Source organism: Lichenostomus cassidix, chromosome Z (assembly GCF_008360975.1).
Source record: "Lichenostomus cassidix isolate B80296 chromosome Z, HeHo_3.0, whole genome shotgun sequence".
Classification (NCBI taxonomy): domain Eukaryota; kingdom Metazoa; phylum Chordata; class Aves; order Passeriformes; family Meliphagidae; genus Lichenostomus; species Lichenostomus cassidix.
This window is the reverse complement of record NC_139511.1, coordinates 56,580,743-56,597,094: the sequence shown is the minus strand read 5'-3', so window position 1 is coordinate 56,597,094 and position 16,352 is coordinate 56,580,743. Positions and strand designations below refer to the sequence as shown.

Here is a 16,352-nt window from a genome sequence, read left to right as displayed (position 1 = left end):
TGCTTGATTCACGGCACCTGCAAAAGTCTCAGCATATTATGTGCCCTACAGCTTGTCAGTGCCTGTGACACCTTCAGTGCACCTCCAAAGCTTGTCACTCAGACAGATAGAAATTTTATCCCTTCGGTCTAACCACACACCTTATCTCCATCTTTTCTCATTTGGGCTGTTTCTTCGTTTAAGTCTTTACTTTCACTTATCTTTATCTCTTTTCTTTTCTTTTCTTTTCTTTTCTTTTCTTTTCTTTTCTTTTCTTTTCTTTTCTTTTCTTTTCTTTTCTCTTTTCTTTTCTTTTCTTTTCTTTTCTTTTCTTTTCTTTTCTTTTCTTTTCTTTTCTTTCCTTTCCTTTCCTTTCCTTTCCTTTCCTTTCCTTTCCTTTCCTTTCCTTTCCTTTTCTTTTCTTTTCTTTTCTTTTCTTTTCTTTTCTTTTCTTTTCTTTTCTTTTCTTTTCTTTTCTTTTCTTTTCTTTTCTCTTCTCTTCTCTTCTCTTCTCTTCTCTTCTCTTCTCTTCTCATTTCTTGTTTTTCTTTTCTTTTCCTTTCTTTTCTTTTCTTTTCTTTTCTTTTCTTTTCTTTTCTTTTCTTTTCTTTTCTTTTCTTTTCTTTTCTTTTCTTTTCTTTTCTCTTTTCTCTTTTCTCTTTTCTTTTCCCTTCCTTTCCTTTCCTTTCCTTTCCTTTCCTTTCCTTTCCTTTCCTTTCCTTTCCTTTCCTTTCCTTTCCTTTCCTTTCCTTTTCCATTTCCTTTTCCATTTCCATTTCCTTTTCCATTTCCTTTTCCATTTCCTTTTCCATTTCCTTTTCCATTTCCTTTTCCATTTCCTTTTCTTCCTTTTCTTTCTTTTCTTTTTCTTTCTTTTCTTTCTTTCATTCCTTCTCTATCCCTCTCTCTTTCTCTTTCTCTTTCTCTTTTTCTCTCTTTCTCTCTTTCTTAATCTCTCTCTCTCTTTCTTTCTCTCTCTCTTTCTCTCTCTCTCCCTCTTTCTCTCTCTTTCTCTCTTTTTTTTTTCTTTTTTCTCTCTCTCTCCTTATCTTTATTCCCCAAGCTTTGAAAGCAAATTCCACCAAAACCAAGAATATTCTCACTTCAAACCACAATCATCCCTCCCTGCCTATTTTGTTTTCATTTTGTTCTTGGCTCATATATTTATGTAGGTAATGGTCGTGCCGGGGAGACAACAGAGATGCAATTGAGCTGTGATTAGATTTCTTCAAATTAAACCCATTTAGCATGCCAGTAAGACTGAAAGTGGGGCATTTGTCAGTGTTGTGCAATTGTATGTGGTCTGACCCAGCCTGCAAGAGCAGACCTGCTGCTGAGATGGAGCAGGAACATGACTGGTTTCTGAATCTTTCCAGGGCTGGAGCATGAGGCAGCAGCTCCCCAGCATCAGGACAGGAGTGCCCTTTGCCTTGCCTTGGGGTATGTGCCCTGGGGGGTAACGTATACATTAGGCATCTGTGGGCACACTGAGGGTACCAGGCAGCTGTGAGTTTAGGCATTGAACTGAAGAGGCATTTTTAGTGCTATGATTTTGGCATGTAAATCAGGAACTGAGTGGGAATTGACACCTCAGCACACAGTTTGCTAGAACAGCAAGTTCTGTTTTGCCTCTGTGGCTGACTGCAGGCTATAGTGCTCAAGGCAGGGTCACCTGCAGCTTAGAGAGTATAGACATATGGCTGCATCTAACTTTGCATTAAAAATGAAAGTAATTGGGTTATGCAGCAATATGCCTGTTCAAACATCCCTGCTTTACTGCTTTTTAGCTCTTTTTAATGGTCAAATGTTGGTTTCAGGGGAAAGAGACAGACTGACAGCACTGACAAATATCAGTCTTCTGTTTAGTTGCAGCACAGACAGGGTATTGGCAGAGCAATTAAGGGCTCCTGTCCCCAGGATGTTCTTTTGCTGGGACAAAAGCCAACCGGCCATTGTGTTCACATACTGGGAGCTGCATTACAGCAAAGTTATTTAATAGCAATGAGAAGCAAGGGTTTGTTTAACCAATGTCTCTTGTACACACACAAAAATATCTTTTCCAGAAATCTAATTTATTGCCCAAATGCACTACTTTAAAAGGTATCTGGAAAATACAACCAAAATCAATACAACTGGAATTTATATGAAACCCTCTGTTCTGAAAGACTGGAAAATGAGGTGTTAGCTAGAGCATGACCATTAACTGCCCCTTGAGTCCATCTATTCTGCCACAGCTGACAGTCCCCCTTTAGCTTTGTTTTTGTTAATAGATTAGGCCATCCTAAAGATTGGATAAATACCTTAGCATTTCTGTTAATAATCTTAATCTTCCTTTGAATTCTCTATCTTGAATAGTGCTAAAGCACTGCTCTTCACTGAGATAATAGTTGCAGAGTCCTATTCTGGGGCTTAATGTTGTTTTAATACTTTTCCTAACACAGTGGAGCACTTGGGCTTGTTAGGACAGCAGAGTTCCCATCCTACTGATCTAGAGAGCCAAGCACAGCATAACCAGATCTGCTGCCATGGATGCTGGTGTAGGACACACTTTGAAAAATAGCAGTGGTCTCCAGCTGCTTTCAGCCCAGTTTCCTGAGAGAGATGACCTTTGCAGTCATGCCATGTATGTCTTGTCTCTCTTTGACTAAAAGATATTGACAGTCCTGAGGAAGTGGACATCTGAGCAGAGGAGAAAGGTCTTGCAGTTGCCTTGACTGACAGCCTGTAATGTGAACGCAAAACTTATTAGATACTATTCATAGCCTCCTATTAGATTAGATAGCAGGCAAGCGCCCCCTCAGAACTGCCCACAGGATGCAAATCCAAGAAAAGAAGGCCTTACTGACCCCTCTCTTTTATATACTAATACATTGTTAAATTATTGATTCCCACGACTTTCTATATTTTGCCTTTTACATACCCCTCTTACAAAGGGAGCAGCTTCCTGCAGCCATTTCTTGCTCTGATGTTGCAGTCTCCTGCTATTCCTTACAATCCTGCATTGAACAAGGAACTGACAAAAGCAGCACAAAGAATCACAGTTCAAGCTTTTCCTCATGAAAGGTTAGAAGGATAGCTCTTGAGGGAACACACCCTTGTGGACATCTGTAAAACATAACATCAGGGGTCATAAATGAAATTGTCTTGGTTGTAGACAAACACTCTGAAACCAAAATGCCTTCCTGATCAACTGGTGAAGCACTAGCACAGCTCTTGTCTGTACTATCTGTGGAATTGTGCTTAAAATTTGCTGTCTAGCATGTGCTTCGGATGTCACATTTTCTCAGTAAGATGAGAGGGTGCAGAATGTTCTTCTCTTTGCATATGACTCTGCTTTCTGGGCTTTTTTCTTCACTGTGTTTTGAAAGCAGACATAAACAAGTGTTAATGAGCAGTCGTGAAGGAGCCTCTACCGAGCCAGCACACGTGTGAGCCAGAAAGGGTACAAAGGCAGTAATTCTGGCTGTTTGTATGATTCAGGAAAGCTATCTCACTGCTCCATGTGCACTGTAGATCACCAGCTGAACAACAGCACTATGCCAGTGCCCTGTCTAGCCCTACTGCTGTAGTGCTCTGTGGGAGCTGCCGAGACTTTGCCAGTTTTCTTTGAGTCAATCGTAGGGAAGGAGGTAGATAAAAGAAAGAGTCAGCAAGGGAAAACTGAACTAAAAACAAAATAGGCATTTAATTTCAAATATCTTGATGCACGTCCCACGTGCTTTGTACATATGTTCAGGCAGCACGTTGATGTTTTGGATTTTCTGAGTTTCAGCTCTGTTCTGCCTTACTTACCCACTTGCCTCTTGGGCTTGTCATGTCTTTACAATTAGCTCCTCTGCCCAGCCACATCCACATCAGCAGCACAGATCATCACAGGTGGTGGGAACATGATGTTCTTTGAGCTCTGCTTCCCTGGGCATCACCAGGTAGCTGCCTCACTTCACACTTATAGCCCCATGCAAAATCTTTTCTCTCCATTAGTTATGAGTGGTTGAAAAAAACCCTGAAGAAAGTAATAAAAGTCATAGAAGTGAGGCTGTCATACACAGGGATTTTAGAAGCTTAGGGTGTCTAAGAGCTATTAGTAAAATAATTGCAAGATGAGTCAGGAGAGAAGGAGGTGTCGTGGGGAAAAAAATCTGCAAGATATTCCATAAGAGAATGAAAACAACCAATTCCAGGCGCACTCTGCTCGGAAAAAAGCTGTATAGCTCTTTGAAAGTGTTCCACAGGCAGAGTTTTGGTTAAACAAACAAACAAGCAAAAAGAACCAATCTAATTTGTTGAGATCTCTTGCGTAAAGTAATACTCACGTAAGAAATTGAATCCCTTGCCCAGGACAGTCAGTTGCTGTCCAGGTGGCTACAGGAGCCTCTCCTGCAGGGTCTTTGTAATGGTGTCTTTGGCTGCATCAGGTGGGATTCTGAACTCCTGTTCTGCTGAATTCTTGTAATCCAGCTGGTCCTACTTGCTCAATACATACCACAATGCTTTGACAGTGATTACTGGAAATTGTGCACAAAGCTTTTCTTAACTGTCTTAACCGGTTTCAAAATGCTCTTCTGTGTGACCATTTCTGCACCTGCAAGGACAGTTTGCATGGACCACCTACAAGTGTCTTCCCTATATGCATCTGGATCCATTCTACAGCAGGAGCTGCCTGGGAGGAGCTCACAAGTATGCCCCATCCTCTTCTTGAGATGTTTATTTGCACATTCAAGCATATAAATAGTTCCTATCATATGGCCTATACATAGCAGTAGCTGTGGGGATAATTTCCAAGACTGTCCAAAATTCCAGCCTGCACAGTTCTGGTAAAGATTAAAGCATTTACTCTGTTGTGCAGCAGCTGGGAGAGTCACCCTCTCACAGGTCTGTCCATTGTCTCATCTATGAAGCAAAGCCTAGTCTAGAAGGTCCAGGCAATTGATGTCTAAGGTGATGGAACACAATCATAGCCTTATATCCAGCTACCACTGCTACAATTTCCTTCTTACATCAAAATCATATCCGGTATTCCATGGAAATCACCACAGTTGTATTTTATTTGAATAAATGACTTTGTACCTGAGCCTCTGTAATCCTCCATTTGACTTGGAGAATGGGTGCCTCTAAGTTTTTCATTATTTTCTTAGGCAAAACATCCTCACCATGACAGGGGTCCTGTTTTCTTGTTTTTATCCATTTTACAGTATTTCTTGACATGGGTCTTCTCTCTTTTTAGTGTCTCTTTTCCTTTCACTTTCTGCTTTTCTCTGCCCAGATCTCTTACCTAGATATAACATCTGCTATTTCATGGTCATCTGATGTGCTTATTATTCCACCTTTATAACTGTAAAAACTTCCACTCATAAATGTTCTTAAAACTGATCTTCCTATCATCTTCTCCAAAGCTTTGGTGTGCCATTCTCTCATTGTCACTCACTCCTTCTGCCCTGTGGTTCTGTTTGCTCCTCTGTGGATCAGCTGCTTTCCTCCTGCTTCCTGTGGAGCAGACACTAACAGCTGTGGAAAATTCTTGATGGTGTTGCTGTGGTAAAGTTGCAGCTGGGTTTCAACAAAGCAGACTGAAATTGTGGAGGACCTTGCTTCCTCCAAGCAGCTTCCAAATGATCTGAACAGCTTTCTCCCACATGGAGCTCTGTGGGAGGGCCAAAGCCACCAGCAAGTGATGCTACACTGGCTTTCCTATTTTCCTTCTAGCTTAGAGCAAAGGAAATGTGTGAGGAAAGTTAAACTAAAGCAATACCATATAGATTTAAACTATATCCCAGTATACCGTTTCTGTAGATGGTATTTTATTTTGGCACAGTTTTCCTGCTTTCCAGCGAAATGTGGAATGGAAAAGTTTTTATGGCAATGTATTCTCATACCTGTTACACTTTTTCCTGATACTAACAGAAGTTCTATGACCAAATCCCTATACAATATTTATAGCTCTTATTATCTAGAATACCTATGAACATTAGCTTTGGCCAATGCCTAGCTCCTATGAATTTAAATGTTTTAGTACTTTGTGACAGTTCAGTCCAAGGCACTTTACAGAAATTAAAAATATGAAAAAAATTCAGAGCAGTGTTGAGTTTGTATATTGGTTATTACTGCTTGCTGGGATATCGTGCCAAGCTAAATATAATTATCTGCAGTAGTTCTAGGGTAGAACTCAAATATGCAAAAGCTGCATGGGAAACAGTTATAGGACTGAATGTGCACATTACAATCTGTTTAGATGGCATATTGAATACATTATACAAATGTGACCAAAGTAATTGCATTTAAATTTCACGTGGCTATTCAAAACAGTGTAAAACAAACAAAACATTAAAAAAATAAACAAAACCACCAGACCCACAAAGATCTGTTTTCTGTCCTTCTTCATGGAGTTTCAAGTGATTGAAATTTTCTTACAGGGATTTTTCTCGTAATTAAAGACAGTGGTAATTGCACATTAATATTCAGATTTAATCACAAAGAATCAAAATAGTTATGCAAGGCTTTTGTAAAACTACCAGTGAATCAGATGTTTTGTAAACTGTTTCAATATTGAACCCATAGGTAGTGGAAAGACAGAAGTTGAAGAAAGTTTTGTACTATCAGGGAGGAGGTGAGCAATGTCATAACTGTGGAAAAAGGTAGAGCATGTGAGGAAAGTCCTAGAAAACAATAAATTAAAAAAGACAAATGCTTTGCAAAGGAAACAAGCACAATGCAAGACCCAGCACTGTCAGACACCTTCTGGGTTGCAGGCTGACCCCCAAGCTGCAAGCCTGGCCTAGGTGAATGAGACACATGTGGGAAGTGAGACATGGTGCAAATAGGGTCAGAGAAGAGAACTTAGGGAAACTGTCTCTGGAAAGCTCAGAACAGCTGTCTCTGCTCCTTAAAGACCTCCAGTGTCCCTTATGGGCTACGGATAGCTCTGTTTTTGCCTTTGGGTTAATCACGGGGAATTAATAAATGCAAAATCCTTCTATACAAATTAATTAAGATGCTTTCTTCCTTCTGTGGATTTCTGTATCTTTTTAGTAGTTTGGTTTGTGGAGTTGGGAACCCCTTTGTTGCCATGGATTCTTGTCTAACTTTACCAAATATCAAGTCATGAAAATAATTCCTTATCTTGCTTGGTTTTTCACCTATGCTTTTCCAAGTATGATTTTATATTTTGGCACCACCTTAATAACACAATAAAAATTGCTGTTTCCAACTGAATAATACCTAAAGGAGCATAATAGTTAGAGATGGAGCAGCAGATTACTACTTCCAAATGCCTGGATATACATGGCATTTCTAAAATAATACTCTCAAACAGGTATCAATTTTTAGATTAAACTGTTTTAAAGTAGAATTTGTCTAAGGCAATATATTTGGAGCTGTCCTGACTATCATGCTTTGTATAACGTCAATAGCACTCGTGTACTTACTCTGATTGTTACAATTTTAACTGCTCTTTTGTATGTGTGATCTCATGTGTCTCCTTTCTTTGTGTCTCTTGGTCAAGAGAAATTTGTGTATTTACTGGGGATGCGGAAATATGCATAGAACATAAACATGTTGTTTATTTTCTTAGGATTTGAATTTTTTGAAACAAGTGCCAAGGAAAACATTAATGTCAAGCAGACGTTTGAGCGACTTGTGGATATCATCTGTGAGAAAATGTCAGAAAGTCTGGAGTCTAATCCCGCCATTGCTGCCAGCAACCAGAACACACAGCTAAAGGACACCCCTCCTCCACAGCAGCCCAACTGCAGCTGCTAATGCAGCTATCAGCAAAGGCAGCTCCAGTGTGTTCTGTTGCCAACGGAGTATCTATGAATGGTCTATATGCCTTTATTTACACTGTCCTATTAATTTATTGGGGAGAACAGTCTTGTTTTACATCATCAGCTGTTTGAATATACGTATGGGGATGGAGCAGTTATAAGTCTGAAAGAATGATCCATATTTTAGAATCTGGCTTTTGCATGCAGGGTATATAATAATTTATCTTTTCTTTTTACTGTTTTACATCACACTTCAGCTGGTGCCGTGTCCTCAGACCACATTTGCCTAGAATTGTCTCTCGCTTCACCAGTTTCAAGTTATATTAGTTGAATCTTTAGGGCAGTGGTCAGGGTGTTTTGAGTAAGCTTCCTGATGCCACTTGTATATTTTCTTACTGAAAATTAATTTAGAAGTATTCCTGTAGTGAGCCAAGCCCTCATTCTGTCCAAATCACTTGTACAAGGGACACTTCATGGGGCACATTGCCTTGGCAAGTGTACAGTCATTCTGTTACACATCCTGGCTGACTAGAAATCCGTAGAAATTAGAAAGAAGTTAGTTCCTGGGCCCAAAGCCACAAAAATTCCCTATGAATTTCCAACTGGATGTGGATATTCAGTCCAGACTCTCAGAGATGTTAGATAATTCATCCTGTTTGGATTGCTAATGTATTTACTTTTACATAGGAGCTGCATGTCTATCTGATAATTTTCTGAAACTGGACTTAATTTCCCATTCCGTGGTTATATCTTACCTACCCCTGTAGTAAAATGCTGGCTAGCTCTTTCCATTTATGCCTGCATGAGATATTAACCACACAGTTCTGTATTATGTCTGACAGAGCCAAATCCATTGTGCTTGGTTGTTCATAGCCAAAAACTGCCTTGTCATGTTGCTGTCATACCTGCATGCTTCAGTTTTCAGGAATTTCATCTCCTATACAGTCACTGAGACAGCTGCCACTACACTGACTACAAATGTCTGCATTTTACTTAGACCTATTGTAGAAGTGCTGATGGTGTCAATGAACTGAAGTTTGACCTCATTTTTTTCCATTTATTTTGGCAAGAAAATTAGGATTTTTAAAACTTTAGGAATAAAAAAAATTCTCAATATTCCTAGTCTTAGGCTGTATAGATTCACAAAATCAGCAAAAGGCTGTGAAGATAGCAGAATAAAGTACACAAATGCTTTTTTGATTAAGTTAAAATATTTAAAATGGTTATATTTCACAGTTTTTACTCCTCTAGTAATTGGTGGAAATTTCTTATAACTGTGCCCTGAAGTACTTTTGTACAACTGCTTTTGTTGCATCACGGTGACCTTCTTTAACTAAATTGCAAAATTGAAGAAGCATTGATTACTTTATTTTTCCAATTAGACAAAATTTATGACAAGGCTGACATTTTTTAATCTGTCAGCAGTGGGATAAATCTTAAAAAAAAAAAAAAAAAGGAAGTATCAATGGTACAACAAATGACTCACAACAGCAAAGAAATACTTCTGTACAGCCTCTGTTTTTTGAAGGTAATTTATATAACTCCTGATACACACTAGGAGAAAATGGTCACATATTTTAAGCTGATTAAATAATCTACATACACTTTGACACACTTTGACACGCTTTGGAAGAAAAAATTACTTCCTAACAAGGCATATAGACACATGTAAAATGGATATGCCAGAGGGGTGCTACGTGGGCTGCCTAACTTAAATGAATAAATGTTCTTTCTTCAGTCTGGGTTTTCAAACCATGTCTGTCCTGTTAGCTAGTTTACTTAAGCACTTTTTTCCCTTGTAGACATAGAGACTGATTTACCTTCATGAAGAGGCAGCACCATCCTCTTTCGGGCAGATGAGCAGCCAGGTGGAAGAGGCATGTGCTATCTGAACCATGAGCCTGTCTCTCTCCGGGGTGTTGCTTTTCTCTGCCCTGTCTAAGACAGCATGTTGCTAATTGTGGTGAGAGACTTTGACTAGTACCTTTTCAACCACAAGGTACCAGCTGATTTGAAAAAGTAGCAAAACAAAGTTGAGGAAGCTTCATTTGAGATGGTTGATGGGCAGTTTTCCATGCTTTTCTTGTTATGTCTGTGATTCCTTCTCAAGAATAAGGGGCAGGAAAGCCTTGAGACAGAACTCAGCTTCAGCTCTCAAATGCTTTAGACAAATTTTGGGTTGTATTATTAGTCTGAACCATCTCAGGCAAGGAGAAGAGAGACACAATCATGTTGTCAATGAGCTTGTGCATATCCTGGATCATGCAGCTTGGCTAGAAGTGCAAGTATTCTTCCAGCTTTGCTCTGAGATGCTTGCTGTGAAATGGTCATGTCCTGTGCACAGTGCAGCAAGGAAGAAAGGCTTCAAGATGCCCCTTACTGCAGCCACCCTTTGCTTGTATTCCATTGCAATGAATTTAAGACCCTCCCTGCCTGGTTATGACCATTTAGACGCTAATTGGTGGTAGAGATACATTATTAGCACATATATTTTTAAACAAATTGAGTGGTAGATTAATAGTTATTTACATAATGGGGATAAACTGCTTTTTATTTTGCATCAGGAGTCTGGGCAGAAGAGTAACAGCAAAATATAAGAGGGAGAACCTCTGCATCATGTTTCTGAGGCAACCTACCTCCCAGGCCTTTACAAATATTTGGCCTTCTCTGTGGGATGGGGTGGTTGGAGGAAGCAGTTGTCAGAGTAGTGCTGTTCCTTAGAGTGCCAAAAATGTTTTAAAAGGAAAAAGCTCATCTGAAGTACAGCAGCAGAGCAAGTCAGTATTTAAAATCTCCTAGAAACTTTGTACTAACACACAGACATTGTCACAGAGTTCAGAATTAGATTAATTTTTAAAATGCTCAAATAAAATACTTGGAGTTTTTCCAGACCAGACTGTTTAAAACCCTCGGGAAACTGCTCAGCCCTCTCAGTTGACACTCTTTTGAGTAGAAAGTTGGAAATCATGACCTGCTGAGGTCCCATCAAACCAAATTTATCCTATCATGACCTTCTCTGAAATTGAAAACATGTGGAAGTTCAAGCAGGCCTTTTCTTAATAATCTCGATTACCTACTCTTGGAAAAGTAGGCTTTGATTCTCCAACACAGATTGGCTTTTGCAGCCACATGCTTCACAGCAATATTGAGTTTTCTGCTATAAAATTTGATGACATTTAGATCATGAGCTTCATGATCTCAGTACCTCTCTCAACTGGAACTTGCCTGTTGTAGAAAAACACTAAAGACAGAAAAGCTTTTGAGAAGTAACTTACTATGCTTTCCCCAAATATTCCAAGAATTCTGATGGGACTAGCAGTATTAGAATTTTCATTCTATCTAAAATCATGCCTTGACCTCCTATGGGGTAGGATATCCAAACCTGTGTCAATCTGGTTTGGCTCCTCTTGACTTAGTTGATAGAACTGCAATTTTCTTAAATTCAAGTTGGCTGAACATTTTTGAAGAACCCATCACAATTTGATCAATGGCCTAAATTTAAGCAATCGATGCCTTCACATATATCCAACAGTCAGTGATTATGAATTACTGAAGGACACAAGCAGGTTTTGGTTATATCCCTGATCCATCCAGCAGTGTAGCACAATTCCATCAAGAGCAAGTATCAGGATACAAAGCACCACATTTTTTGATGGAAGAGGGGAGGGGCCACTAAGGTGAAACTTGGGATAGCAGAAAAAAACCCTATCTTGGCCTCTTCACAAATTTTGGTGAGAAAGTTCTTGCGTAACTTGCACTAATTTATTGTCACTCTCAGTGTAGTAATAGGACTGAATATCACAGCAAATCACTGGTCCAGCCACAGATACCCCCTTCAGCTGAGATTTAGCCACTTGGTGAGATGCAGCAGCTGATACACAGAGCATATTACATTTCTGAGAGATGAGATGCCTTTGGCAGAGGGTCCTGAGCTCCATAATGCCAGCTGAAGCTGAACTAATACTATACAACCCATTTTCCTAGTTATGATCTAAACTAAAGCTTATAGCAGCAGGCTAATCCTGTGCTTAGGCAATGCACCAGCCTTATCATGCTCTGACAATGTGTTGCTTGCTGCACCTTCAAGCTAGCTAGCGGTCAGAAAATGCCTTGGGAGCACCCAGGAGCAGGGGATTGATTGGTTCCTGAGGTGTCTCTGGCACCAGCCTGCTGAACTGCTAGCCAGCCCTGCTGGGTTGAACCTTCAGATGCATGTTTTTCATTCTTTTAAGAGCTCATGTTCACAAGTTATAAGTGCAACTGAGTTAATACTGTATCTGTTATTTTTGGTGGTGGTGGTGGTTAGTTTATTTAGACTTGTTTATTTGGTGTTTTAAATACATATGGACTAGACTAATTTACTGTCAAAAAATACTCTATCTCTTTGAACAGCTGTGTAAGTAAGACTGTTATCTGGAACTCTTTGTTCCTTTGTGCTTATACTTAATGTAATGCCTAGAGAAATTACCTGAGCAGCTACATCTATGTGGCCTTTTCCAGAGCACCAGTCTGAAAGATTTTCTTCCCAGTCTGCTCAGCTCTTTATATTCAGCTGTACCACCTGCACCTTCTTTATTTTAGAAATGAAGTGCTATTTCAGGATGCATAAAATTTGGTGGAGTTTGATCCTAACTTTGAGAATACTTTGAGCTTGCCATTTTTAGGGAAAAAGTTACAAAAATTCTACATTTTATGGTTATGCATTTGTTTCTTCAGAGGAGACAAATGATGTTGCAATTGAATTCCAAGAGAAGTCCCCTTCCAAACTTCACCCCTCCCCAGCCACTCTTTTATATATTTGTTTTCTGAGGTGTAAGTTTTATTATTTGCATTTTTACAGGCATCAACTAAACTTCTGCTCTGCTGACAGACTGATTCCTTCTTGGCCTGTTTCATATAGACACACAGTGTATGAGCCTAGTTCTTCTTTAGAAGGACAGATTTAGCAATGTGAGACCATGAGTTTGAGTCCTCATAGATAAACCCTTCGGGGGTGTAAAGGAACATGGCTTCACTTATGCCAACAGAGGAGTAAATTGTGTTAATTTGCACCATTTAAACCATACATTCTGATTCTAGATTCTCTAAGGTTCATCACTTGTCAAGTCTCATTCAAAAAGAAAGCTAATTTCAATTATTTGAATTAATTTTAAATTCTGTCGATTTTATTTATTTTGGGGTAAATGTAGTCCATCTTTGCAAATTAAACTTTTCCCTTTTTTCCCTTTTTTTTTCTTTTCTTTTTTTTATCCATGGATGTTCAGTGAAGCAGATTTTGTGACTGCATACATATTAGATGCATATATACACAGTAGTACATCTTTAATACTCATTCAGTTCCCACTGTTACTTGTTCATATTCAGTGCCACCTTTCCCAAATATCACAGTGGAATTTATCCATAAATTGTCACTACCACTGGAAATCCAATGTGTTACATTGGAAGACCATAGGTTTATCATCCATGGTTCCAGCAGAGGTAGATGGCTTGTCATTTGTAGAATGATGTACTTAGTAACTGATCTGGGGAGAAGCAAAAGTCCTAATTTTTCCATAATATCACATTCACATATAACACACAAAAATGAAAGCTAGAGATGTTTTACCACTTCTGGTGACAAATTTCCTCAAGTAATTCTGACATGTACCTGCAACTAGTGATAAATGGAATGTTTGTGGTGTAACTCCTGTTTGGTAATTTGTCAGTAATGTCAGATGTGTTGTGACTCAGTTGGACTGTCACAATGTGTAATCTATATACTAGTGTTCGTGGATTTCAAATGTCTTACATGTTGCATGAAAAAATATGTTATAAAAATAGATATTTTTTCTATTTTTGAATACCTCAAAACTGAGGAATCATGGGCCAATAAGTGCAATATTTAATTATTTACTCAGTGTAAATAAACTTGTGTGAAAGGAAGAAGCATCATGTATGTGTGATAAGCTGTTGATGATGCCTGTGTGGCTTAAGATTTCTAGTAAATGTACACGTCTTGTAGAAAAATTATATAGTAAACATTTCACCAGTGTAGTGTAAGAATAATCTTAAGTGACTTAAACTATTTTTCATATATGAGATTATGGTTAAAAATATTTGTATGTTTACTGCAAGTGCATGTCAATTTTACTTTTAGGGTTCTAAGTGTCCTGTTTTCAAAATTGTCATGTTACACCAACACTAGTGGGACAATGCTTTCAGTCAGAAAATACTTAAAAGGATTTCTAAGCTGTCTGCCTATATTTTTAAAACATATTCTCTAGAAGCATTAAATGAACCTATTAGAAATCAGTAGTTATGGTGAGTTAGCTATTTATTCTTAAACAGTCAGTTACATGCTCTGTCTGGTTGTGTTGCGTATTATCATGTGGGCATGTTTTCTTTGATCTGATACAGTTAACCCATAATACTTACCTGAAATATTAAATACCCAATATTCTTGCAGATGATTTGTCAAACTACAGTTGGTGCCCTGGTTTAATGTGTTTGTTAACAGCTCGAAGGTCACAGTCAGCAGCACAGCAGAGTGGAAGGTGACTTTTAGTAATTTTCGACAATTGAGTTTCTTGACTTCTGTACATCCTAAAGATGGAAGATACATCCTTAAAGATACTCATCACATTCTTCACTCCACTGTTACATGGCCCTCAAATTTCAACAATTCCACTGTTAGGAGTAAAGCTGCAGTGCAAATGGAAACAAAATGCAGAGCAGAATCTAACCATGAAATTAAACGGAGAAATACAATAATTTATTTTCTCCTGCTTCCTTTCATAATTCTAATGGTTCTCTAAGAACATGAACAAGGCCATCAGTACTTAGCAGCACCCTTGGGCACATCTGGGACCTTAAACCCTGAATCACCAATCTGTCATGGGTTACCAGCTGTGCCCACAGAATGAGCAGAGAAGCTCATTCTATTAATTCTTGCTGCATCTCTGGTTTCAAAGGCATGTGTCATCTGCACAGGGAATTTGCTAAATACTGACAGGCCACTGAGTCTGGGCCATGGGGAGGAATTGGTTTTGCCAAACAATTTTCCTAAAAAAGTATATTTATTAGTACCATGCTAAAAGGTACATGGGTAGATTTTTAGTTTGTTCTGACGCATTTTTGTGACAATGTACAAAGGTGATTTAGATATGTTTGCTTGTTGCCTTGTTTTCTTTTTTTTTTTTTTAATTTGCTTGTTCTGGAAAAGAATGAAACTCTAAGGCCAACTGGAAACCTGTATCATGAGTTTCCTTTCTGATGTCATCAAATACATTCTCTGAGAAAGCAGAGTAGGCAAATTGCATTAAGTAGCACATAACAGTACTTGCAATGACCTGAAAAATCCTTTAAAAACTTTTTTTGTACCTAGTGCCATTAAAATTTCTGCAAAATTATACAGACCAGAGTGAAATGAAAATGTATGCAGATAGAAATTTGGGGTTGATATAAAAAGGAAATTCTTGGCATAATTGTTGCTGAAAAACAAAGTCATAATATAATGTACCTCTTAAATGGGGATATACACCCTGCTACAGGACTCCCTGAACTTTTTATTGCTAAGTGACCTGACAGTTCAAGGGCTGGCAGATAATTTTACCTAGCTTTTTTAATAATTCCTCGTAGACATGTGATTACATGCACAAAGATAAACACTTACCTTGATAAAATACAGCTGTTCTGGTTCCCTCAAACTCACTTGTTTGCTGAACTGTTCTTCAAGCAAAATTGAAGTACTTGCTTAGGATACCTTTGTGAGGGGGTGAGACTCAGTCTGTGCCTTCTCCCCCGACTCTTACTGCAATATAGTTACTGTGGTTTTAAAAAATATGTTAGCTAAAATGCTGCTGGGTGATAAATTTTGTGAATCTTCTCCATACATCCATGGAAGCTCTTGTTTGAATGTTCAGTACAAGTTTTATCCACATGAAGAATTTTAATTCTATGTGGACGTAGAGACCATGTGTATTCCATTGGATATTCTGTTTGTATGTGACTTCTGTATACCAAGTGAATTTTGTTTGTTTAATTTTTTTGCTGAAATTTTGTTTTTCTTCCTTTTGCAACTACAATAAATATTCAAGAGACTATATTCACGAATATCTTGGTTGTGGTCTTACATGGTCTTACACCCCACCCCTCGCCACTCATTTATTTCCTTTTACTTACTAAAACTGGGAGAGAATAATTTCATTTTTGACTTAATAATGTACAAAGATACCACATATGCAATAACTCATTTCACTAATATCCTCTCAGTAGCACTGGTGACTGTAGTTGTGTATGAATTCCACAGAATTCCCTGAAGACTTTGCCCTAATAGTCTGAAGGAGAAAGATTTTTAGACATTTCCCTAGCAAAAACATCCTGCCTATATGCTGACCCTTTAAAATAGGGCAATTTTTTTCTTTGATTTTTCACTGTCTAGACTGCTAAACAGTCTATGGGATTTTTGCATGCTGTTTTAGTTGATCATGTAATCTTATGCACCATCTCAGTTGTGGTGGGTGGTTATTTCACATATATTATGATGTGTCACTGTCCAGTTATTGCTTTTTCCAACACATACACACACTTGTGCTAGTTTGAACCCTGCTGTGACTCCTGAATTTATTTTCCCTC

General features: G+C 38.5%; 1 protein-coding gene across 2 annotated transcripts in view; it reads left to right on the top strand.

The window, feature by feature from the left end:
* The window catches only part of RAB3C (RAB3C, member RAS oncogene family), a 125,654-nt gene extending 109,824 nt beyond the window's left edge, over positions 1–15,830 (top strand). For both annotated transcript variants that reach the window (XM_085041919.1, XM_085041920.1), the window contains exon 5: positions 7,547–15,830. In XM_085041919.1, the coding sequence (XP_084898045.1) occupies positions 7,547–7,734 (188 nt within the window). In that variant the 3' untranslated portion in view covers positions 7,735–15,830. The remainder of the gene's footprint in view (positions 1–7,546) is intronic.
* The last annotated feature ends 522 nt before the right edge of the window (positions 15,831–16,352 follow it).